We start from the raw sequence: 23954 nt of genomic DNA, 5'->3' as shown, positions 1-23954 counted from the left end.
GTCACAAACACGGTGGCGTCTCTGATCCGCCGCGGATCAGGCACGTCTAACCTGTCTGACACCGATCCCATGGCGCTGCGCCACCAACACACGCTCCGCTAAAGAGGCGGGGCGCAGCGCGTAGCAACACACTTGATTACTACGCAAGCCCTCGACCGCGGACGACACGGGCTCTCAGGCACGCGTGCGGAAGCCGAGGAGGGGTCCGGGGATTGTCGCCACAAACGTCGGTGTGCTGAAGCCCATGTGGACGCGCGATAGTACGCGGTGTCATCAGATACGGAACTGAGAGGCAGGCGGGCGGGTGCGATGTGGACTCCATATGTCATGCGTATGAGCAGCCCGCCAAACAGAATATGGGTTCTGATCGGCACCTTGCTTGCTGTCCTACGTGTTTGGTCATAAAAGTATACTAGCTCCGGTGGCATAGACCGTCTGGGACGAGACCAGAAAGCAGGCGCAATAGCGAGTAGAAAAGTAAGCAAGCAGGGTCTTGCTCACCAAATATTCTTGAGTGACAGACACGCCTCTCTAGACGGCGTCTCATTGACATCGTCGGCACCGCGATGCGCTGCTTATAATTGCAAGGTTTGACAGTTCCTGTTCGACGTCGAACACGTACTCGGTATCAGCGCCAGGTTCGATGAGCGGCTTCGTGGAATGGAAGGGCTCATTTTGCGCCCGCCGTCAGCGCCCAGTGGCAATTACGCTGACCGTTGAGGCGGCGGCAACGGGCCGTCGAGGAAATAAGAAATCGAGAACGCTCTCGAATGTCGCACGCATTACTAGAAAGTGCAGATCCCGGCGATGTCCAAGGTGCGGAAGTCCGGACGCCACCCGACACTTTGGAGGAGGAGGAGCAGGGTGGAGTGGCGAACAAGCGTCAACTCCGCTCGCTTCGGAGGCGGTCTGGGTGACATGGGCGCATGGATCTCGAGGGCGCTGTCGGTCAAGACGCTCCGTGCATTGATTGCTCGCGACGGGCGGCGCGCGTCGGGCACTGCACCCGTGGCAGAGACGCTCCAATGGAGATGCCAAGTTGGTGATGTGTCATGTGAAGCTGCCTGTGGGGGGCTGGGCGGCACACTCACTGCACAAATTTGCGACGGTCAATGTTCAGCGCCGACTGATGCGGCGCTCATGGGCGAGCGTATATAAGCACAGTTCATACAAGGGCTGGAGGGGGCCAGGTGAGGCTCCCCTACCTTTGTGCATGCGCGCGCCGCCTGAGACAGTGCGCGGGCGCATTGCTCACCGTCGAAAGCGGCTGAAGGCAGGCAGCAGGCAGCAGGCAGCAACACGGGGCGCCGCGGCAAACGCTCAGGCGATCGCGCGGCGAACGGCAGATGGCCGGCGATCCGGCATGCAAGGGCGAGGCGCCGGGCGGGCAGACAGGGCGGCATGATTGGCTGTTGGGATATGCCGGTTGATCGGGAAATGGCTATATAGCCAGGAATCAAAGTGTCCGTCTCTGCCCTCTCCTTCCTCTCTGCTGCCTCCATGCCCCGCTCACGCACCCGCACCCTCGCTCGCCCCTCATGCTACCGGCCTTGCTCCTGGGTCCTCCTGGGACGCCTCGGCACTGGGACCGGCTCTTGATCCCGACGCCAACTGCGTCTGCCCCGCCCGTTGGCTATGTCGTTCTGGCCGGGGACGCACGGGTTATTCACCATCTCGGACAACGTGATAACCCTCCGGCTTCACAGCCGGTGTGACGTGTCTTGCTCGACTCTTACACTTACGCTCGGGCGTGTGGCTATCTCATCGCCTCTCGGGTCTTCTGCCGATGTCGCTAGTCCTCCCTAGACTCCGGCTGCATCTGCCGCAAGAACCTGATGTGATGAGAAGAGCGCGCATGTCGAAGCAATGTGGCAAACGGATTCACATGAGCACAGGTAAGATTATAGTTTCATTCATTTGGGATAACGTAAAGAGTTTACAACAACAGGCGCCAATTCTAATATGAGAACAATTGGACAATGCTACAGAACACAAATAACGGGTGGGTGTACAATCAACGGGAAGCGCGAGAGACTGGTCGGCACGGACGACTAGCGTCGCATGCGTGGAGCATAATGTATGTTGGAGGCGGCTCCGAAAGAGCATCTAGAGGAGAAGCAGGTTCGCCCACTGGCTGCGGAGGCTCTCGCGCCAGTGAACGATGCCGGTCCCACCGTGATGGGTGAGCATTGTATTCCGCTCATTCCAAATCGATTCTAGCTGCATCAATACCTGGTGGATGTTGCCAAAGGTGTCGTCCAAAAGCAAGAACCGCCGTTTTATCATATCCCGAACACCTCGGTCATCTGACATGCAGCCCGTAAGGAAGAGCGGGAAAATGATAGCACGGTCATATTCGGAGGATGGCAGGATGTGGAGAAGGGAGATGATCTTCGCAATTGCACCGTGGATTTCCGGTACCCCTGCAACATACGGTGAGTCGGCCGAAAAACTCTGTGCATGGAAGTGGACGTACCGGGCAAAGCCTCGCTCAAGATCGTGTGCAAGTACAGCACAGCGGTCTCGCGGAAGATGTCAGCGACGACAGTGCTGGCCTCATCCTTTGAGATGGCTGTTGCGTGCGCAGTCACGCCTGACGACGTTGATGCGCTGGGTGTGCCTGACATTGTCATGGAGAATTGCATCGTTGTCGCGGCGAGGTGTGGGTCAAGCGGCGTGAGGTTGCCCTCGCCCGCGTGTCGTGGCGCCGCGCGCTGACGGAGCTGGGTCTCGATCATGTCGCCGCGGCGGATGAGCTCGCGTACGCTTAGGCTACCGTTGCGCAGTTCAGACATCTTCCAGTGCGCCAGGGCGGAGATCTCGGCGAGTGCCAACATCGCTTCCTCTGGACAGCCTGTGAGCGCATCCATGCGTAGGTTACCCTGGCGCGTGTTCGCCCAGTAACCAGCGCCTCCACCAAACAGGCGGCGGTACAGCGAGAGGAATCGTGGCGGCTGTGCGAAGGTTATGCTTGACAACACGTCAATCCACTAAACAAGCGGAGAGGTAGGTCTGTCAGCAGCTGTCTAGTGAAGAGCGAGGGCGTGCGTACCATGGTCGCCTTCGCCGCGAACTTGCCCTCCGCGGTCATGTTGAGCAGGATGAGCTTTGGGTTCTGCTCCTCATGTATCCGGGTCTGCGCGAGCCAGTCACACGCTACCTCCAACTCTGCCATCCAGTCCCGCCATCCCCCGGAGAGCACTGAATAGCTGACGAGCTGCGCCGCGGCGACGGCGTCGGTTTCTGTGTACTGGCCGTGGAGCGTCCTGCTATGCTGTAGCTGTAGCCGCGCCTGTTCGTAGTAGTCTTTTGATATCGATTGCTGCTGGCTCGCATTCGGAGAGTCGAGCCCCTGTGCGATGCGCACGCTCGCGTGGTGCAAGCTCGCCAGCGCCGCGATCGTGTTTGCGACAGGCCCCCTTGGGTCCGCCACGACAATCTGAGAAAGAGACACAACGGATCAGGATCGACACGATCAGAGATGCCACGACGCTTCCGCGACGTCGACGCGGGACTCACAGAATAGAGGGTGTTCGTGAGAGAGTTCCCCGCGAACAGGTACTGTAATTTTCGGACGAGGTCAAAGTAGTACACGACGTAGTCCTCGTGCGACAGGCTGGGCTGCGGGCCCTGGTGCAGGCCGAGCACCGGCGTGTCCGCACCAGGCGTCGTCGGCGAGAGATACGGCGTGCTGTAGTCGTCATTACTCGGGATGGGTATCGTAGGCGACATCGCGGGCGGGTATGGGGCGTACGCGTGGGCGTGGGTGTGGGTGTGGTGGTACGGGGCGTGCGCTGGCACGGGCAGCGCGCTATTAGTATAATGGAGGGGCGTGGTGGGGCTCTGGCGCGCGCTCGCCGCGCCTGCGGATCACGCGGGGACAAGGGACAAGGGCAGGTCAGCGCCTGCGCACGGGGATAGGAGGGGGCGCGGCTTGCCTGGGATGGCGGACAGGCTCCCCGCGGACGGCGCGTGGCGGAAGGCGCGCGCGGGGCGCTCCCCGCCCGGCGCGAAGGCGACGGAGGAGGGCCCGGGGCCGGCGACGGCGGGCGTGCTGTGCGTGTGCGCGTGTGCGTGGTGCGACACGCCCATGAAGGACGCGCGGGGCTGGCCGCGGATGAGGCCCGCCTTGGTGAGCTGCTCTTTGATGCTGGCCTTGTAGCGCGCGACCTTTTCTTTGTCCTGAGGGGAGGGAAGCGGGAGCGGGGCGTGAGTGAGTGAGGAGAGTGGGCTGCGCGGCACGGCTGCGCGTACGACGTACCCTCATCCAGTCCGGCCGCTTCGCGCCCCAGCCGAGGCAGTCGATGCCCAGCCGGCGGCACGTCCTGCATGCGCCGTTCGCGCCCTCGCGCTCTTCGTCGCATTTCTGGCGGGGGAGGGGGGCGTGAGCACGTCAGCACGCGGGTGGGAGGGGAGGCGCGGGGCCGGGCGTACCTTTCTGCGGAGGCGGCAGGTCCTGCGGGCGGAGACGAGGAGGAGGAGGACGACGAGAAGGCACACATGAGGTGGCGCGGTGATCGGGAGCGGCGATCGACGTACCAGCACCCGCCCTTGCCTGCGGAATGGGCGCGCGCGACCTCTGCGGGGGGACGCGCCGCGGGGTCTTCGGGGCTGCGTGTGTCTGGGGAGGCGGCGTCGGGGTCGTCGTGTGCGCGCGGGGTGTAGAGGGACGGGGAGCCCGAGGCGGGGGACGCGTTGCTGGAGGCCATGTCGGAGTAGGTCTCGGGCGAGGGGTAGTGGCTGCCGCTGCTTGCTGGCGACGCGGATGCGTGGCCGGCCATGGTGTGGCACGGGGGTCGCGGGGAAGGATTAAGTATGGGTAGGCCGACGGATGGCTGTATGGTAGCGTGCGGGGGGCGTTGGCGCGTGCGGAGGCGGTGAGGGGAGGGGAGCCGGCAGTTGTGACTGGAAAGGGCGAGCCGGGGGGGCGCAGGTACTTCTAGCTATGTCCGGGGTGACAAATCTACGATACCGACTGGCGGACGGCGAGAAGCAGTCGTCACTAAGGGTCTCCGCCTCGGTGCGTGGACACGCGAATGCGGAGGAGCTGGCCATCATGGGACCATATGTTTCAGTTTCAGACGGATCGTGCAGTCGACCTGTGCGATTCGCCGTGATCTGCAGAGGGCAGCGAACTCTATTCGCCGTGGGAGGCTCAGCCATGGCATGGCCGTGGGCTGCTCCTGCCCTGCACTGCCGCCGACACTGCCGCCTGCGCACCCGCTACTTTTCGCCCCTCTCGCCTCCGGACACGTCCCTGCACCGCTTTCCTCGCGGCTTCCCTCCGTCCCGGCACTCTGCACGTCTTCTCTGCGGACGCCCCTGCCAATCCCAGACCACCTCTCGTCGTCCTGCGAACGCGTTCTCGCCCTTCCGTCCAAGTCTGCCGCCGCCCACTGCAGCCAAAATGCCCGTCTGCATCTCGTACCTAGATCACATCAACTCAGATTGGGCGTCGATCGCGTGCGACCCGTATCCATGCCCGTCTCGAGTCTATGTGCGTTATGTCCGCCCACGCAGCTGTCCATCATCGCGCACGCTCCGCATACCGCTCGTCCTCCGCCCGCTCGCACCCCGCCCCGACGAGCGCGGCCCTCTCCTAATCTCGCGCGAGCCCCTGCCGCAGCATCACAGCCTCCCAGTCACCTGCGCGGCCTTGACGCGGGCCTCGTCTTCCGAACACAATAGGCCCGTGCGCGCGCGCTACACGCCGTTCTCGAAGGCTCACCGTACCGTGCAATACCTATAACCAGGCGAGGCGGCAGGTCCCCGCGCCATGTCATGCACCGCAACAGCACAGGCGGTGTATGTACGTGTGCGTGCGTGCGCACGCGCGGCCCGACCCGGCAGCACGGAGGGGAGCGAGCCCCGAGGCGCGAGCGTGTGCGAGTCGGAGGGAGGAGCTGGCGTGAACGGTCGCCCGTGCCGGGCCTGTTTTAAGCTGGCTGCCCTCTGCACGGTGCGCCCGCGCATCCCGCGCGTCGATCTGCGTGCCCAGCGCGACCCGATGGAAGCGTCCCACAGAACGCGAGCGGGACGAGGGGGGTATGGGCGGCGGCGATGGGCGGGCGCGCGCGGAATGACGTACTGCATCGCGCAGGGGATGGCCGTGTCCGCGGTCTGGCCTCGCCAGCGCACGGCCGGCAGTTAGCACCTCATATGGAAGGACACCCGGGCGGGTTCTCGCCGAATTGGGGCAAAATGCATGCGCGTGTGAGCCAGAGAGCGTGTGCGTGCGTGTGTTGCCCACAGTGGCGTCGAATACGCTGATGGTGCTGCGAGCGTCCTTGTGTGCCAAATTCGCCGTCCGTGATCTGACTGCTGCTCAGTAGGATGATGGCTTGCCGTAACCCCAGTGGCAGGTTGCTGATATACAAGCCCTGGCACGTCGCAGACCCCCTGCTTGGCAGCTACACGGATTGCTGGGCCTATCAGGAAACGGCTGATGGACCACACTGCTAGCATGGCGACTGATGTCGATGGCCTGGCATGATGTCGATGCGGGGGACGACGCGGACGGTGGAACCCACGTCTTCTTCTGGCCATCTTCCCGCCAGAGCTGGCGCTCACGTATGTGTCTAGTGACGAACGTGCTTCGCACTTCTGACAAGCTGCACAAACGACGCGCCTCGTGGCCAGCAGCTCATCCGTAATATATGACAAATGCGGTGACAGGTCCAGCAGACTGGGCCTCGTAGCATGACTGAGTGCGCGCCTCGAGGCCGTATCAATACTGACTACTAGCACGGCCCGACTGGCACGATGGAGAGCGGGCCCGGATGCGGGGGAGGGGGGCGCCTGTGCGTACTGCACAGTGTAATATTAATATTAATAGTAATAATAGTAATAGTAATAGTACGGCACAGCCGCTGCGATCGCAACTCCCAGAGAGCCTGATCGCAGGCACGCAGCCAGCCCAGCGCCAGCCCGCACCGGTCCATGAAAGATCCCTATCTAGGTCCGCGCTCGCTCGGACCCGACGCACTGGACACGCCATATCTGGCATCTCCAACCGGGCGGAAGGGGAGGGGGGCGTGGCCCGCGACGAAGCAGCTCCTCGTCGACATCGCGCACGCGGCAACAGGAACGAGATGATGGTGTTCGCTGTCTGCTGTCTGCGGGGCCCATACACCGGGGAAACGATGGCGCGAACCTACGCCTCCGCCGGGTGCTGTAGGATCCTGGATCCTGGGCGCGAAGCACTCGACGCAGGCTTCTCCTGCCCTGCGTGCTCGACACCGAGTCCGCATCCCGCGCCTGCCGGAGCGCACCCCGTGCATCCAGGCCCTCCTCCCCGTCACTCCGTGGGTTCTCGCGGACGTATGTGGCTCAACGCTATTGTGCGTGTGGGGGTGAAAGCCATCGCGGGCCCGGGCGATAAGGCACATCAGGACGCGACTGTGCGACTGTGCGACTGTGCGACTGTGCGACTGTGCGATTCTGGGCACGGAGCAGGACACACAGGACGCGTTGCAGGCCGGGGGGACCCAAGTCGCGCGACCCGTGCGAGCCGCCATGTGGGGAACACCACGGTCGTGCCAGACGCCGAAGTCTGCTGTGGCGTCCCGGCGACACGGTGCATGCGCGCCCAAAGATAGCGTGCTTTCTGGAGCTTCCGACGTCCGTTCGCGACCGGGGCCGGTCTAAAATAGAGCGAGAGAGGAGCGAGAACCTGCACAGTCGACTGCACGGCGACGGGCGGGGCCGCTCGCAGTGGGCACAGAGTGTAATTAATACATTGTATCGCTACAGATAGCATAGAGATAACCAAGCAGACGTACGGACGTTTTAATGTTGCGTGCGCAGACAGGTAACACCGGGCCTTGAGATAGGTGGTAGGTGCACAAAGCAGAACAGGGAGCAAGGGAAGGGGAGGGGGCAGACGCATGTGCAGTGCGAATTCCAACGTGAGGGGAGGGGGAGGGGGGAGTGCGCAACCGCGGGCGCCGGAGCGCGTACGGCGCGAAGGGTCCCTGTGTACCTGCGAGAGAGAAAGCATAGCAGAACGTCGTGGCAAAGCATGATAATAGCAACAAAGAAAGAGGAGAGAGAGAAAAAGATAGAAAAAGAAAGGGGGGGCAACCGTTCGTTCCTCTATACCCGCACCTATACGAGCAGCAGCAGGTCCCGCTGCGACTCGCGCATGACCTCGCGCCAGTTGACGGGCTGGCCCTGGTTGCCCTCGCGGCGCGCCCACACCTGCTCCATCAGCGCGCGCACCTCGCTCACGTTCCCGACGTTGTCGCCCTGCTGCGCCTCGAGCAGGTGCAGCAGGAACGCGCGGTGCCGCGGGTCGTCCGTCAGGCACCCGCAGATGCAGATCCCGAACACCACGCTCCGCACCACGCTCCGCGACACGACCGCGTCCGCGACCGGCACGCGCCGCAGGCTCTCCACCGTCTCCGCGACGCCCGCGACGATCTCCGGGCACGACGGGAAGTCGCCCGAGAGCACCGTGTGCAGGTACACGCGCGCGGACGCGCGGAAGATGTCGTTCGTCAGGCGCCGCCGCTGCGCGACCTCCGGGTCGCCGCCCGCGAGCGCGGGGTCGAGCCGCGCGTGCGCGCCGGGGCCCGCGCCCGCGCGCGCGAGGTATTTGTCCTCGATCGCGAGCCCGCGCTCGACGAGCTGCGGCACGCTGAGGCACCCGCGGCGGCGCTGGCTCTCCTTCCAGTGCGCGAGGTTCGAGATCTCCGCGATCGCGAGCACGATCTGGTTCTCGCAGCCCATGACGGGGAGCATGGAGATCTCGGGCGCGGTCGCGAGCGGGTCCTCGATGTACGCGCCCGTGCGGCCGAAGAGCAGGCGGTACGTCTCGAGGAAGCGCGGCACCTGCAGCGTCGTGACGGACGCGAGCACGTCGAACCACATCGTCGTCTTGATGATGAAGCGCGTGCTCTCGCTGCACTTCTTGAGCACGTCCTCGGGCCCGTAGTACCGCGGGTTGTTGAGCATCGTGTCCACGTACTGGCTCGCGATGTCGAGGTAGAAGCCCCACGGCCCGCGCCCGCCGGAGAACAGGAATGTGGAGACGATGTGCAGGCCTGCCATCGCATCGCCTTCGTTGGGATATGTTCGTTTCGCCGTCAGTGCGTTTTCGATCCGCCGGTAGACGATCGCCATGTCGTTGGAGTAGGCCCGTGATGGATATCGTATGCTGTGCATGTGCAGTGCAGAGAGCACGCATGCAGCATCGCGGGCGGATGGACTTGTTTGTATCAGCCTATACATGAAATTGTTGATGGATGCGTCTGCAAGAAGATATTGGATGGGCAGGACGTTGTTGAAATAGTGATGAACAAGCTCGGTCTGATCGTTGGGTATCATCATATCGTAGCCGTTCACTGGTGGCGGGATAGACGGGCCCACTGTTGGGCTCGGCACCTCCTGCTCATCATCAGGATATGCAAGACTGAGGTTGTAAGTGGGCGAAAACGAGCTTGTTGCACCGGCACCAAGATATGTTGCTGAAGTCGCGGACGGGTATGCAGAAGAGGTCGGGCCATTCGATACCAGCCCTGCCAACAAACGAGGGCATTAATTGCTACATTCATAATACAACTAATAACGGTACGGAGTCTTACAGGAGGACGACGAGGAAATGGGCACTAGACTATTAGACGAGGGTAACATAGAAGAGGCCTGCTGCGAATGGTACAGCATGTCGTTCACGTTCGGAAGCATAGTGCTCCTCGCCAGTGTAGAGTCTGGGTGACTCAGATCTGGAATCGAGGGCTGCCAGCCTGATGTGGGGTTACTACCATAAATGGCATCAGATGAGAAAATACACACTGGTGGCAGGAGCAGCGCTGTAGGACGGCTCGTGTTGCATGTGAGGGGGAGGATAGTGCGAACCGTCGCGAACAAACGACGTTGCAAGCCCGTGTGGTCTATGACCATCGCTTGAGCTTGCAGACAAAGTAGGGGTAGGCGGGCTGGAGGGGGACGCCCGGAGGTTCTCGACAAGGATGAGCATCTGAGGCTCTTCTGCCGACGCCCGGGGTCCTGAACCTGAGTGGCCCTTTATCATGCCCTGAGAGGCGAGGAACGACTTGATTTTCTCTCTTAATTCAGTAACGCTATTGTTCTCCTGTGGATGTGGCATGAGTGATGAGGCCCCTATCTCTGCACGACGGCGACTACGTACCCTCATCCAGTCTGGCCGCTTTGCACCGAAACCGAGACACTGGAGGCGGAGGCGCACGCAGGTCTGGCATGCACCCTCGCCGTTGGGCTGCTCGTCGCATTTCTGGGTATCGAGAAAAAGCGGGCCGAGGCGAAAAAAGCGACAGAAAAAAGGCATTATAGTCAGTGATGCGACGTCGGGGCAGCGATTGAGCGTCGGGCGACGCGTCTGTTGGCGACTAACCTTTCTACGGATGCGACAAGTATAGCAGCCCGACTTAGCGCGGACGGCGCCTTTCGGCTTGGGCGCTCCGGTTTTCTTCTGGGATCTTGCGTTGGCGGAGACCGAGGAGACGGTCTTTCTGGGGCTGGGAGGGGCGTCGGGCATAACGAAGGCGGTGTCGATGGCGATGAGGGCGGCGGATGGGGCGGAGAGGACGACCGACGGAGGGCGAGGGAGGGCGGTTGAGAGGGAGGAGTGGTATATGTACTCCAGGGCGCTGGGGACTCGGGAGTCGTGCGAACGTCCACGGAGGTGTCGTCCACCTTCCCTTTTCCATTCGACTGAACCTTGTCTCCGCGCCCCCGGCCACCCTTCCCATTCTCTCGGGCGCTAGTGGGGTCCTGATTGGTCACTGCCTCGCTTGTTCACTGCCATGCCCGGCACGCCAGCCAATCGCCGCGTCGCCTGATGGCGTCTTTTTTCTGATCGCACACCGGCCCAGCCTGCGCGCTGGCTCCTTTCTGCCCCGGCCATTCCTCGCATCCCCGACCGCCCCCGCCCGCCGTGCGTCCCGCCTGCAGGTGCGAGGCGCCCGCGATGGCGCTAGCGAAACTCTAAGCAGCGCCGAGGGGCACACGGCAGGCAGGGCCCAGCAGTGCGGGGAGCGGACCTCGTGGCTGTCGTTCGCGGGGTCATGAGGCTGCCCGATAAGTGGCATAGCCGCTGAGATCGGACGGAATCACGCGATGCCCAAAAGGCACCCGCCTCGGTCGCGACCGCTCGCGCCTAGAACCGTCGGCCTCCATCCAGCTGCGCGACTCCCACACGCGCGCTCCCCGCCCTCCTTTATCCCAACACGCCCCGTACGCACGCCCACACAATCACCCACATATCCCTTGCCGCCCAGGCCATAGGTAGCGCACATACAATTGCGATCCCTGCAGACACACCGCACACACGCCGCGGTAAGCTCAGTCCTCCCCGTGGTCACCCCCCACCCCCATATGGCATCGTGTCATATTGCATTCGTCCTAAATGCGTGCTCCATGGAAGAGAAGACGGCGCTTAGGTAATGCTACGCCCTCGCCGCGACAACACAATCAGCGAACCCTGACGTGACAGATACCGACTACGCCAGCATCACCATCCTGGATCCTGTCTGATGGCCTGTCCCCTGGTCCTGTATCCCTCCCATCTGGTCTCCCCCCTCGGTGAAACGCTGATGCCGGGCCCATATATCCAAATGCCCTGTCCTGCACTATCCATGACAGCGCGCTATCCTGCTAATGTACATTATGAGTTGCACGGAATCAAATGTCGTGATCAAGCCACCATCCCCCCTTGAGCGTCCCCGATCCAGAACCCAACTGACCCACATAGAAGATACGAAGCCGGCCGCACCAAACGCACCACACTACACAAGCTCCGTCCCGTCAAGATTGCCGTTCCGATACCGCTTCCTGCCCGTGCTGGGGGGCATGGCTCGAATGCGCCCCCCCTCCACTCAGACTCAGCCTCCGCGCGAACGAGTCTCTCCGCTTCTGCCCACCCATCCCCAGCCCAGGCGCCACGGTCGCACTCACCCCGCCCCCAGGCCCTGCGTTCCCACTCTGGCTTCCATGCACCTCCGGGCTCGGAGCGGGTCCAGGCGCCCCCGGCCTCGCCGGCGCATCTCCTGGCACCACCCCTGCTCCCGATCGGCGTGCGATAAGCGCACGCACAGCACTCAGCCACTTGATCTCTTCCTCCTCGCTAGGCGCACATACGAGCAGCGTGCGCTTCGTCGTGATCACCTTGAACGTATTGCGACCGTGCGTGCCGTCCCCGCCGTCCGCCACAGACGACGATGCCTGCGGTGGGGACACCCCAGCCGGCGCCGACACACTAGGGGTGTGCCGGTGCGGGGGGAGGTCATATTCGAGGGCGTCGAGGATCTGGGCCAGTGGTATTTCGCGGTGCGGCTTCGTATCCTGTGTGAGGCGATGCGCGGGTAAGAAGCGTGTCACGGACATGAATTCTCCGGCGCTAGTCCGGGATATCCAAGGATAGACGGATAGAACAGAACTTACCATATGGCTTCTTGAATAGACGAGCTTCTCGCCACTAAGGACGAACCACCTTTTGTGCCAATTGTGCCGGCGTGAACCGCACTTCATGAGATATCCCGAAAGCACCACCTTCGGGGCGTCCTTCGACGGCGACGAACTGTGCACGGTCGGGGTCGCCGCGTAGTGTACCATGGGCCCTGCAGGGGCCGGGGACGCGTCGTCCGAGTCGGACGAGGTGAGATGGTGCCCGTGTGGGGAGTGCGAGAGCAATGACGACACATGCGACGACGCGGGGGCGGCGGCCGCCCGCGGCGTGGGGATGGGGACCGGCGACGACCCGCCCGTCTGGCTGGCGGTCGTGAGGAGCGCCTGGCGTGCGTCGCTGATCGCGCGGACCCAGTCCTGCACCTCGCGGGGCGTCTCCGCCTGGAGATAGAACGTGCGCGTGGGCGAGACGAGCCCGAGCGTGTTCGCGTGCTTCTTGAGCACGACGGGCGTGCACGCGTGCACCTCGGCGAGGTCGACGAGGCGCAGGAGCTTGTACTCCGCGGACGTCTTGTACACCGCGATGTGCGCGGGGCGGAGCACGAACCACCGCTTCTTCCACGTCTGCGCGCGCGATCGCGCCGATCCGGCGTCAGCGCGAGAAGGCGAGAAGCAGCAGCGGGCCCGGGGGCAGAGCAGACGTACCTTGCGGCGCTCGCCCTTCTTCCAGAGGTAGCCTGCCATCAGCACGGTCTCGTCCAGCGAGCCGCGCTGGGCCGCAGTGACGTCGCTCTCGCGCCAGCCGCCCTCGTCGTCCTCGTCTTCCGACTCCTCCTCGCCGCTGCCAGACCGGCGCTCGGCGATCGACGAGAGGTTGGGCTGTTGCGAGGGGCTCGTGGCCAGCAGGGAGCCAGTGAGCGATGATGCATTGGGAAGCGTAGTGGACGCCTCTGGGGACAACACCGAGTCCGAGTCTGATTCTGTCCCAGAGACAGGTCCTGGGGTAACTGCTTTCTGGCAGGCACCGTGTGCTGTCAGCTCGTGCGGGGCGCGATAACGGGATGGGGCAGTGCAGCTGCATACGGACCTTGGGCGGCGGTCGCGAGTGCACCGATAATTTACGCGTGACTTCTTGCGCGGACGGCGGGGGTGCTGAGCGCGACATGGCGGAATCGTGCATGTCGAGGACGACGAGAGGTAAGGCCAGGACAATAAGCTATGATGCAGGGTATGAGACGCGTCGCGAGCACAGGCACGTCACTGAGGCCTGTGACAGTAGTGTTCGGTTACCAACAATGGCAGGCGCGGCGGAGTGTGGCGGGGCTTCAATCCGGTGGCTTGCGGTGGCGGCCGCGCGCTGCCGCTGTGTGCGCGCGCCCGACTGACGACCGTGCGGTTGTGTATGCGGTTGTGGGGCAAATCGGGGACGCGATCCTGCGCTTATGATCCCCCACGATCGTCTGGTCAGCCAGCGGCGGTGCGTCCCGCCCAGGCTGCTCAATCGAGCGCGGAAGATTCGACGCAATCTCGACGCCACCCGCCAAGCGGGCGCGCTTTCGACCCTTCCCTATGCCGTGTACTCACACAGGCACACATAGTCCGCGCCCGCTCTGCAGCGTTACCGTCGGAGGCAGACATAGAGTCTATAAAGCTACAGCCGGATTCTCGCTCTTGTCTGGTGCCCCATCAGATAGCCCATATCTCCCCCATCGCATCGTCCCCAGAGTTCTGCTCGCCCGCATATTCTCGATATGGCGGGCTATATAGCGGACTCTGGCCCAGTCCACTGCTCTTGGCAGCAGCTATCGATCGCACGTCCATCGTCGTTGACGACCACATAATCTTCCGACCCTCTGCACACTCCCATCGTCCGTCGCAATCATGTCCGTTTCCGAGGCCAAGTTCGACAAAGCCGTCAAGATCATCCAGGGTCTGCCCAAGGACGGCCCCGTCAAGCCGACGCAGGAAGACCAGCTTTACGTGAGTGCTCACTTGTCTTCCCCACACGGTCTCACGCTCACGCTCCGGGCAGTTTTACAAATATTACAAACAAGGTCGGGGCGCGCTGCATCAACGGCCGGAACGCTACTGATTGTGCGCGCAGCTACTGCTGGCGATGTAAACACTTCCCGCCCGGGCATGCTTGACTTTACGGGAAAGTTCAAATGGTGAGCGTGATCGCGCAGCGCCCCTGGTGATACGGTGGCGGCCTTCGCCCGTCGCGGGCCTCCACCTGATACCATAGTGGAGAACGTGCTGATGGCGCGTGCAGGGACGCATGGAAAAGTGTGGAGGGCGTATCCAAGGAGGAAGCCCGCACGAAGTATGTTGAGAAGCTGCTCGAGGTACGCTGACACCGCCACGGTGCTACCCCTGCCCGTCCAGCGCTGACACGGTGTGACGTTTAGATCCTGCGTGCCTCGGACGACGAGGAGTCGAAGAAGTACATCGCTGAAATTGAGGCTGCATAAGGCAGTGGGCCCCCACCGTGTACATCATCTGCCATCGTCTTGAGAACTATGAGGATAGGAACTGTGGTCCAATGTGCATGTCATAGTGCTGTATCAGGCCACCTGTGGCCGTCTGACCACCGCACGACGCGATTCTGGCATGGTGCAGATCGCGCGTTTCAGGCAGGACAGTGGTGACGCGAGCGGCTGATGCTGCGCGCCTGCTGCGGCTTCGACAGGCGCTCCGGCACGGAGGAAGCTGTCACATTCGGCGAAGGCCCGCGCCGGCATGGCCAGTGATGGCAAATCGTGGGCATCCCATAAGCCGCCCGTCGCCGTCATCGACGCTGACAAAGCCGACGTGAGGGCCCGACTGTATGTACTGGCTTGATGAACTCCGAACACAGCGGGACAACAGCCGCCCGCCCCCGGAACCCCTGCATGACATATCTCGCTATATTCGACAATTAAATGGACGCCCGTGATCGAGCGCTGCCCCCGCAGTCGGTTGTATCGCAGCGAACAACAGCGCTACGCCCTAGATTGCAGTCCCAGATTGAGATTCGGTGACGGTGCCTCCTTGACGGATCTCCTCCGCCAGCGTCTCCCACAAACACGCCAGACGCACACTACTCATCCTACCAACCTTCGTTCTTACTTACACATCCCGAGCGTCTGCCTCCCGGCGCCTGGTGTTCACGATGCTGACCATAGGCTCGGCCATGCTGCTCAGGCTAGGCGTGGCGATAGGCACAGAAGCCACAGAAAATTTCAATCAGGGAAACAAGGTTACAATTTTTAATACCTTCTAGCCTGCCCTACAGGTGCGTGGTGATTGATGAACGTACAGCTCTTGTACAAACAACAACAGGTTCATGCGGGTCGTAAACATCGTAATCACAGCCGCAGAAAATTCGTAAAATTCGTAAAGTTAACAGATATACCGTCATTAAAGAGAGCGGGCAGAACGTCGTCCATAGGTTAGTAGTCACGATCAACCTGCAAAAAATCTAGCGGGAGCGGTATGGTGCACGCCAAAAAATCAGAATGCGGTCTCGGGCCTCAAGCACTCGATCCTGAACCAGACGATGGCCTTGCGTGATGATCAGGATTAGCGATGAAAAGAGGAGACTTGGGCACCACGCCGTATACACTCGCCCGGTCCTTTTTCGAGGGAGCAGACGCTGTCGGTCTCGCAGGTCCTTCTTGCTGAGATAACGATAACCGACGCTCGTAAGCCTGCACACGCACCGCCACTTGTCCCGACGTCCGTCTCGGTGGTCCAGGCAGCGCAGTTAGAGGCGACGAGAAATTCAAATGGGCAAATTCCGGGCTTCTCATCTCCTGTGGTGACTCAACGATGGGCCGCACGTGGACTCCTGGTCCCTCGCTGCCGCCCAAGGGTATTGTAATAGCTGGTGGACGCCCTGACGGTGGTTGCACCATAGGGTCGTCCATGCTGTCCATGCTCGGGCCGCTGGAATGCGAGCTGACGGTGCCCTTCTGGACAATGTCCATGGTCCGTCCCATCTTCTCGAGCACCTCCGAATTTGCAGTCTTCGTGGTCTGGAGCGATGACGCAGAGCGGCCGTGCGCAATCGAGTACATTTGTCCCCGGCGGTCATGCGGGGACGTCTCGTCCGCATATGAATGCGTCGACTCCTCGATGGGCACGAGACGGGGCGGGGGGTTCGGATCCCGGATCTCGATCGGCCGCGGCTGCCGTCTGCCCGAGTCGCTCGCGACGCGCTCGAGCAGCGGCGTCTTCGCGAGGCGCGCCCACCAGCTGTTCGAGCGGCTTACGGGCTCCGCCGGCGTCGGGTTCGCGTCGATGATCGACGACGGGCGCGGGCGGGGGGACTGGCGCGGCGCCGCACGCTCGTGGGAATGCGAGCTGCGCGAAGGGGCGCTGGCGGCGTTAGCGGGGGTGTGGGAGCTCGAGGCATGTGACGCGTCGGAGAGCGTCGGGTTGGAGGACAGCGTGGGTACGGACGCACGTTCGGGCACAGGCGACAGGCGGGTGAGGTCTGCGGTGGCTGCTGGCCCCCGAATGGACGCGATGGACGCGTACGGACGCGGAGGTGGGTCCGTGAGAGCAGGGACGCTCTGCGCGTCGTCACTGTCCTCGTCCGCGTCGAGATAGCGATAGTAGTCTGCGGGCGGCTCAACATCTTCGACCTCGTAATCGGCAAAGGGATCGTCATATGGTGTGATCATGGCCGAAGAAGCAACAGTAGCCTGTGAGAGCTGCCCGCCGTGGCGGGTACGCCGCGTGCTCGAAAGTACAGAATCCTCGACGATGAGAGCAGCATCGTCCGCGTATGGTTCGTAAGACTGCTCCTTGTCCCACCAGGCGGTCGTAGACCTTGATCCAGCACTGGCCTCCCTCGATCTCATGCCGCGTGTGCCTGAGGCGTAAGCGAGTACGGTTCCACCGACAGACCGAAGCGACGCTAGCGACTCGTGCATCATATCTGCCAACGTGGGCCGCCTTGAGACCGATGTCCACGAAGAGCGGCTGCTGCTGGTCTCCCGACGCACGCCGTGGTACGGGACGTCGAATTGCCGCGTGTCCTCATCCGCGAGCATGTCGCGTCGCTGCGCGTGGCGGACCGGCGCAAAGCCCAGCACGAACGCCCCCAATTTGCTCCTGACGTTCTGGACGACGGCCTTCTCGCGATTGCCCGCAATAGGAAGTGCGCCGCCTGCATCGTCGTCTGATCCTTCCAATACATGGAAGCTGTCGCGCGAGTGCTGTCGCCTGATGTACCATACCGCCGCCGACGTGCCCACGAGGAGACCCAGGATGCCAAATACAGTTCCCAGCGCGATGCTGGTCGCGTGGTGTCCATGAGACGATTCGCCGACTGGAGTACCCGCACCGTCACCGTTTCCCGAGCCAGAGCCAGAACTGCCGCTGCCATTTCCGCTTCCCGAGTTGCTGGCAGTGGGGTCCGCACCTGATCCTGTGGTACCCGAGGCTCCTCCCGATCCAGGCCCTGTTCCCGAGGACCCATGACCGGAACCAGAAGGGTCGGAGCTTCCAGAAAACGTGGGTGCAGGTCCTGAAAGCGTGGTGGTAGTGGGCTGTGTAATTGCCTGCGGCGGGGAGTAGCTAGAAAGCCATGACCCGCTCGAAGTGTCGAACAGGTACAGGCTCGCATTGGCAGGACCGTTCGTAGCATATCCTGTACGTCATAAGATACAGAACGGCGAACGTAATGAATTACGGCACTCACCAAACCCAAACAGCACTTGAGAACCTAGGGCGACGGCGAAATGATCGCGCCGAGGACCCAGCTCTGATAATGCGCTGACACTGGTCCATACCATCGGCGACTTTGTCGTGTCCAAGATCCACCCGTCGCTGTACGACGTCTGCAGTTGCGCGTCTGCGCCGCCTTGAATAACGACCTTGCCGCCATCTACCAGAGTCGCCGCAAACCCACGGCGCGGATCGGGGAGACTCGAGGCCGACACAGAAACCGTGGACCAGATCGGAGTGGACTGGGTGGTATCCAGGGACCACACGGTGCTAAAGGGGAGTAACGTGTTGGAAGACTGCTCATAGCCGCCGAACACAATCAGCCGCCCGTCAGACAGGACGACCGAGGTATGCCCATAGATTCCAGGCGGCGCATTTGTTGAAGACAGCTCTGAGAAAGAGGGTGCAGAGGGGTTGAATACATAGTGCGTGGAAAACGCGCTACCCGAGCCGTCCGTCTTTTCGCCGCCAACGATGTACACCTTGCCGCCAGTAGAGGACGCCGAGTGGTACATTCGCCGCAACGGCTCGTCAGCCCACGAATCTGCCTCGTCATCCCATATCGGCGACTGGGGATTCTTGACGTTGACAAAATCGGCTGAGTCTGAGCTTTCTGGCACGGTGACCGCCGAGTTGGGACCTAGATCGCCGCCAAACAGTAGCATGTATGAGGTATTCACTGGGGACACAGTGTGCCATGCGACTGCGGGACCTTGCGAGGATGAACAATCTGAGCAGCCGCTGGTATACTGCCATGGTGGCGACGAGAGGTTAAATGATGAGCTCAGAGACAATACAAACATGTCGTTCGTCGGAGGCGCAGACGAGTACGAGTATTGGTTGTATTCGTCTGTTCTGCCTCCCTGGATGAACAGGACAGTCTCCACGAGCGTGGCCGCCTGGCCCCATCTACAGAATAGAATACACATGAGCCCACGAGAGTAAACATTTCGGAGCTCACCTTGGAATGGCAGCTTGCTCAGATGCAGCTTGCAGGTCATGCACAAGTGCCAGGATGGCCAAAGCGCGTAAAATGACTTGTGACATAGGTATTCATACAATATTCGTGACAATAATGATAGCAGGTCGTTAGAGGTTGTGATTGTGCATAGGGTGCGTCCAGAGTGAACAGTACTAGCTCTGAGTTTAGAAGCACCAAATCGACGCCCCAAGCGCGCTTGGTGCTTTGTTTGGCCTTGTTAAAATTGCAGCTCCCCATCTAATCTTATCTGGAGACCCACCGCGACTGTGGCGTCTACGACTAGATAATCATCCACCAGCTGCGCTTGATTTTGATTGGCCTGGTGACAAAATACCGCTTTGGTGCCAATTTGACCTGATGGCCTGTGCTATGAACTCGGTAGTTTAACAGACTAATAATAGCACACCTTTGCGACTCTCACGAATCTTTAGTTCCTTCCGACTATATGGTTAATATGGAGAAGCCAGTGTCAGTCCAATATTGAGCAATGTTAAACGTATATGCTACCTTCCCTGACATGAACTTCGCTTCATTTGTTACTTCCCAGCAACGACGGCTCACGCCGCGCGACAAATAGCACCGACGCGGCAAATGAAATCCAGTCACACCTAGAACGCGCAGTTCGTATGGTGCGGGGTGGGAACGACTTGATTGATGCGATGTAGCTTGTGTCCTATTCCCTCCATGACATCATGTTCTTGCTATCGAAAGCACTTGCAATTTGGCGGCGAACCTCACATTGTTATCTGTGCGCAACAAATGAGCGACCTCTGATTGGCCGTCTATTCCCCAACGTGCTGGTGAATCCGGCAGCGTGCTTTGGGTATAAGCGTGGTTAACATTGACGTTCCTACGCCCAGGTAAAAGCTGAGCAACTGCTGGGTATATGCGCATAGTCAGAAGATATAAGGCATGTCTTTGTCACATACGTCGATTAGTTAACCTAGAACATATGAGCTAAGACAGCACGAGGCTAGCGTCCTAGAAATGTTGTCCAAGTATTAGCGCATCACCGTTAGTATGCGTTAGGAGGAAGTTCATGTGAGGAAATTTGTACACATGCAGGTCACAGAACTTGACGATAAAGAACGAAGGCTCGGCGTTGAATGCTGGACAAGCGAGTTCGGAAGTCATTTTACCGGGAATGGAAAGTACATGCTATGATGGTAGTGATTCAATCCAATGGTACGTCCGTCTTGTACAGAAATCGAAAAATACTTCCAGTCACGCGGCGACTCACGAATTTGACGATGTGCTTCTTATAACGATATAACGATAACATCGAGTTCGCATTGTCTGATGCTTATGTACATGATATACTTGATACAATAGATCCAGTACAACGTAGTCCATCGCTACGCAAATACGCAGAACTTACGAATACTTTCGCTCGCATTGAGCCTCATACTCCATGCTGTCATAAGGTCATAACGCGGAAGGGTCTACCTCCCATTCGTCAAGCACGTTATGTAGTCACGACCGCCAGTACACCGCCTTCTTGAGCGCCTGCCACCGCGAGCGCTGCGGGCTCTCCGCCTCCGGGAACACGAATTCCCATCTGGATGAAATTAAGGTCAGCGACGACGATCTTACGATGGCAGCTCCACTGGCCGCCAGGAAGGAATCACATACCTTACTATCAGATCGCCCTTGCCGACGATCTTTCCTCCTTTGCGCACGGGCATCCCGGCACCGACGATGCGCGTCCCGTCTGCGCCTTCGACGAGCGTCCGCGGGATCGAAAGCGCAAACTCCTCGCCATCGATGCCCTGCACGTACACCTCATCATCGTAGCCGGTCTTCTCGCTTTCATCCCGCTGGGGGTATACAAACACCCGTGGATGCGTGTCAGCCCAGGGAATCTGCACGGACACAATGAGATTGTCGTCGACGCGCGTGAAACGTGGGTGCGGCTCCTCCTCGACGACAAATACGATATCTTGGAAAGAGCCGTCTTTGCGTTCGTTCCCGACCCCAGGGACGCGTATCCTGGTGCCCGTGCGCCAGCCGTGGGATATATGCACGTCGACCTTCACGCTCTCTGTGGTGCCTGTCCGGAGCGTGCGCGTTATGCGGTAGTGTTGAGTTTCGCCGTAATAAAGATCTTCGAGGGAAAGATGCAATGGGAAGATCCAGTCTTCCGAAAGACGGCTCGATGATCTCGACGAGCGAAGGGGAGGTATCGGTGTGCCCAAGTTGATGAATTCATAGTCAATCAGGTCGTCATCCAATTTGGACCTCTTGTGTGTCGGCCCTAGCGTCGTACGAGAATGGTCACTAGAGACGCTATGAGCGGAATACGTTGCAGAGTGTCAAAGACACTGACCTGGCCTCAGATCGTTGATATGCTGGTCGTTTGCGCGGAGGTGATGCGAAGTGTACATGGTGTTCGCTTGACTTAGGGAGTGATGTAGACGACCGTGACGGAGAGTCGCCTGTGCGAGATGATGATGACGACCGTGGGTGAGAGCTTTCCGGGCGCGATGGGGATGATGATTGTGCCTTGGAATCTGCTGTACATGACGAGGAAGTGGAGCGCCGGCGGACATCATCGTTGTACTCGGGGAAATCTTGACTTAACCCGTCCGATTGAGATTGTGCCGTGGAGGTGCGATGTGATGAGCCGCGGTCAGAGAGAGTGCTTCCGAAGTCTTCCCGGGGTCTACTCTTTGGAGAGGACTGCGGAGACGTAGCTTGAGTCGAATGGCGTCTAACCAATGGCGTTCAGCACACGCATCCGGGCATTGCAAATTTATCTTACCTCTCGGCCGTCTTCGCGCTGGGGCCAGCGGAACTGCTATCACTGCTGCGACTTTGAGAGGATGAAGCGCTGGGAGTTGACGCTGGAGGGTGTCCCCTCTTAGCACGAGGCGATCGGCCGCGTTTCTTGTGTTGATACTCCTGCAGCAACGCTCTGTAGGCTTCGCTTATCTACGGATGTACCGATGCATTTAGCGCCGTAGACATGAAGGAGCGAGTGGCACTCACCTCAATGAACTTTTGTTGGGCCTCCTCTTTGTCCGTAGTATGGCGATCCGGGTGCCACTTCAGAGCCTACAAACAGTCGATGAGCGATCCTGCTCTGACATCGGTCGATTGGACTTACCAGTCTCTTGTACGCTATTCTGATGTCTTCAACACCGGTATCATCGGGATTGAGATCAAGGACTTGAAAATACTCGGTTTTCGGTACGGCTACAGGCATATCGAGTACAAGAGCAAGAGACGATAGGCAACAGAACGTGGTTGTTAGTCAAGAGGCTCGGGAACTCGACGGCAAGACTAACTCCCACCGCCACTCGGCTATATGTATCTTGAAGTAATCCAAAACGAGGCGGCGGCGTCAAGATGTCACCAGATCTGCTCGACTACGGCAAGTGGTCCAGATCGCGAGAAGGAGGCGACAAAACGAGGAAGGCGACCATCCGAGATGCCTCGTGGTGGACACGCTGATTGCTGTTCTGTCCCCGTTCGCTAGATATCCAGCGGGCGGGCAATGGACCACCAACCTGTGCATGCACAGCTCACTCAGCTGCTTTGTTCTATGTACAGCTTGGGCAAGGGTCTGCGATCCGAACACGGCCGCATGCTGGCTGCGGTGTTCACTGTGAGCAGGCACGGCAAGCCGTTTATAATGATCAGCCTGCTCGGCGCTGCGAGTTCAGCGGGGCGGACGCATCAAGCATCACTGTAACAAGATACGCAGCTAGGCTTCTGCCCGACTAAGGAAGATGCGATACTGGCAGAGTCTCATTGGTGTGCCGCGCCCATGACGCGCGCCCCCGCGTGGAAACGAGCGGGGAACAAACTGCAGATGAAATCGATGGTTAGGTACCAAGTCAGCTGCATCCATTAGACCTCATATTCAAGCGGTGTCGGTGCCATTCATGTGGAGGAGAATGCCACCGCGATGTTCGTAGTGCAGATGAAAGCAGGCGCCAGGTTCGGACGCGTTACGGTTTACCACGTGAAAAATGTCACGTCGTGTTTGGTGACCGGTCGGCACTTGACACAGGTTGCCAGAAGTGCTGACGGCAGGAATGCCGCCGTTACTGAGCCGCATTCGTTCTACTCTCATCTCCGAGCTCGGGTGTTTGGCTGGTACTTAACCATGACATGGAACATGGAACAGTCTATATTCATGAGAAGCTTATACCTGGGGAAGTTTGCGCGCGTGAATCACTGTTCCGTTTCGGATGGAATCGTGTCTCAATCGCAATTATTGCTGGCGACAGGCGGACTGGCTGGACACTTTTCTGAATCATGTGTTTCTTGGATGCTACTATCTCCTACGAGTGTCGACGCGGAGCTACGTCGTGTTCAGGGTCTAGTCCTGTATCATATTGACGTAAAACAGGGATATTATTCGTCCTAAGCGGATAAGAGCACACGACGGTCGGTGACATTCTCCTACGAGCCGATTTGCTGCACCAAGCCTCTTAGCATAAGGCTCGCGCATGATACTCGCAACTCGTTCTCAGTTCTTTCAGCGCAATATCACGACTACCTCCTGTGTTCCCCATTCTGGCGTTATGTACAACATCTATGTTCGTTTACGACAAACGTCATCTATCCCTATGTGTTACCACGATAGGACATGGACCTACGACGACTGCCAGGACGTGGGCCCGCTCTTGGAAATACCCTCACACCAGTCGAACGGCCTTCATATCCGAGGCATACCCGACGAGGACTGTGAGCGTGCTTCGGTTCAATTGTGTCGTTCGTGACTGATGTTTCCGCGCGTCTGAGTGTGGCGTAGGCGACTGGCACCCTCCGCCTTCCGCAGCAGCAGGCTTCCGTTATATTGGTAGATTCCTACCCTTGATGATCCCGGCTATGAACAACTCGCCTTTGTGTCGCGGATTATGCAGTC

The 23954-nt window shown here is 60.1% G+C and overlaps 7 protein-coding genes across 7 annotated transcripts; 2 read left to right on the top strand and 5 right to left on the bottom strand.

Annotated features, from left to right (window-relative positions):
• Positions 1-785: 785 nt before the first annotated feature.
• On the bottom strand, positions 786-1403 carry POSPLADRAFT_1155921 (hypothetical protein; the record flags this gene model as incomplete). The annotated part of the gene is made up of 2 exons (XM_024487007.1): positions 786-1090; positions 1256-1403. The coding sequence occupies 2 exons, from the start codon at positions 1401-1403 to the stop codon at positions 786-788; spliced, it is 453 nt and encodes a 150-aa protein (XP_024334406.1).
• A 703-nt stretch (positions 1404-2106) lies between these two features.
• On the bottom strand, positions 2107-4781 carry POSPLADRAFT_1155765 (hypothetical protein; the record flags this gene model as incomplete). Its single annotated transcript, XM_024486981.1, has 4 exons — positions 2107-2423; positions 2477-2882; positions 4262-4366; positions 4536-4781. The coding sequence occupies 4 exons, from the start codon at positions 4779-4781 to the stop codon at positions 2107-2109; spliced, it is 1074 nt and encodes a 357-aa protein (XP_024334405.1).
• Positions 4782-5161: 380 nt separating this feature from the next.
• POSPLADRAFT_1061299 (hypothetical protein) lies at positions 5162-5749 on the top strand (the record flags this gene model as incomplete). Its single annotated transcript, XM_024481366.1, has 1 exon — positions 5162-5749. One exon carries the CDS (start codon positions 5162-5164, stop codon positions 5747-5749), a length of 588 nt encoding a protein of 195 aa, XP_024334404.1.
• A 2357-nt stretch (positions 5750-8106) lies between these two features.
• POSPLADRAFT_1036691 (hypothetical protein) lies at positions 8107-10513 on the bottom strand (the record flags this gene model as incomplete). The annotated part of the gene is made up of 5 exons (XM_024477165.1): positions 8107-9518; positions 9585-9743; positions 9793-10090; positions 10148-10249; positions 10370-10513. The coding sequence occupies 5 exons, from the start codon at positions 10511-10513 to the stop codon at positions 8107-8109; spliced, it is 2115 nt and encodes a 704-aa protein (XP_024334403.1).
• Positions 10514-11781: 1268 nt separating this feature from the next.
• POSPLADRAFT_1155949 (hypothetical protein) lies at positions 11782-13546 on the bottom strand (the record flags this gene model as incomplete). The annotated part of the gene is made up of 4 exons (XM_024487011.1): positions 11782-12318; positions 12418-13005; positions 13087-13395; positions 13469-13546. The coding sequence occupies 4 exons, from the start codon at positions 13544-13546 to the stop codon at positions 11782-11784; spliced, it is 1512 nt and encodes a 503-aa protein (XP_024334402.1).
• Positions 13547-14262: 716 nt separating this feature from the next.
• Positions 14263-14852, top strand: POSPLADRAFT_1036689 (hypothetical protein; the record flags this gene model as incomplete). The annotated part of the gene is made up of 5 exons (XM_024477164.1): positions 14263-14361; positions 14414-14435; positions 14486-14549; positions 14654-14726; positions 14790-14852. 5 exons carry the CDS (start codon positions 14263-14265, stop codon positions 14850-14852), a joined length of 321 nt encoding a protein of 106 aa, XP_024334401.1.
• A 1021-nt stretch (positions 14853-15873) lies between these two features.
• Positions 15874-22283, bottom strand: POSPLADRAFT_1049841 (hypothetical protein; the record flags this gene model as incomplete). Its single annotated transcript, XM_024479855.1, has 10 exons — positions 15874-15924; positions 16083-18019; positions 18071-19005; positions 19058-19133; positions 19334-19445; positions 19793-19875; positions 20022-20035; positions 21840-22009; positions 22067-22132; positions 22185-22283. The coding sequence occupies 10 exons, from the start codon at positions 22281-22283 to the stop codon at positions 15874-15876; spliced, it is 3543 nt and encodes a 1180-aa protein (XP_024334400.1).
• Positions 22284-23954: the final 1671 nt, after the last annotated feature.

The sequence above is a fragment of the Postia placenta genome, assembly GCF_002117355.1.
Source record: "Postia placenta MAD-698-R-SB12 unplaced genomic scaffold POSPLAscaffold_17, whole genome shotgun sequence".
Lineage (NCBI taxonomy): Eukaryota > Fungi > Basidiomycota > Agaricomycetes > Polyporales > Adustoporiaceae > Rhodonia > Rhodonia placenta.
This window is presented reverse-complemented; position numbering and strand designations above follow the sequence as displayed.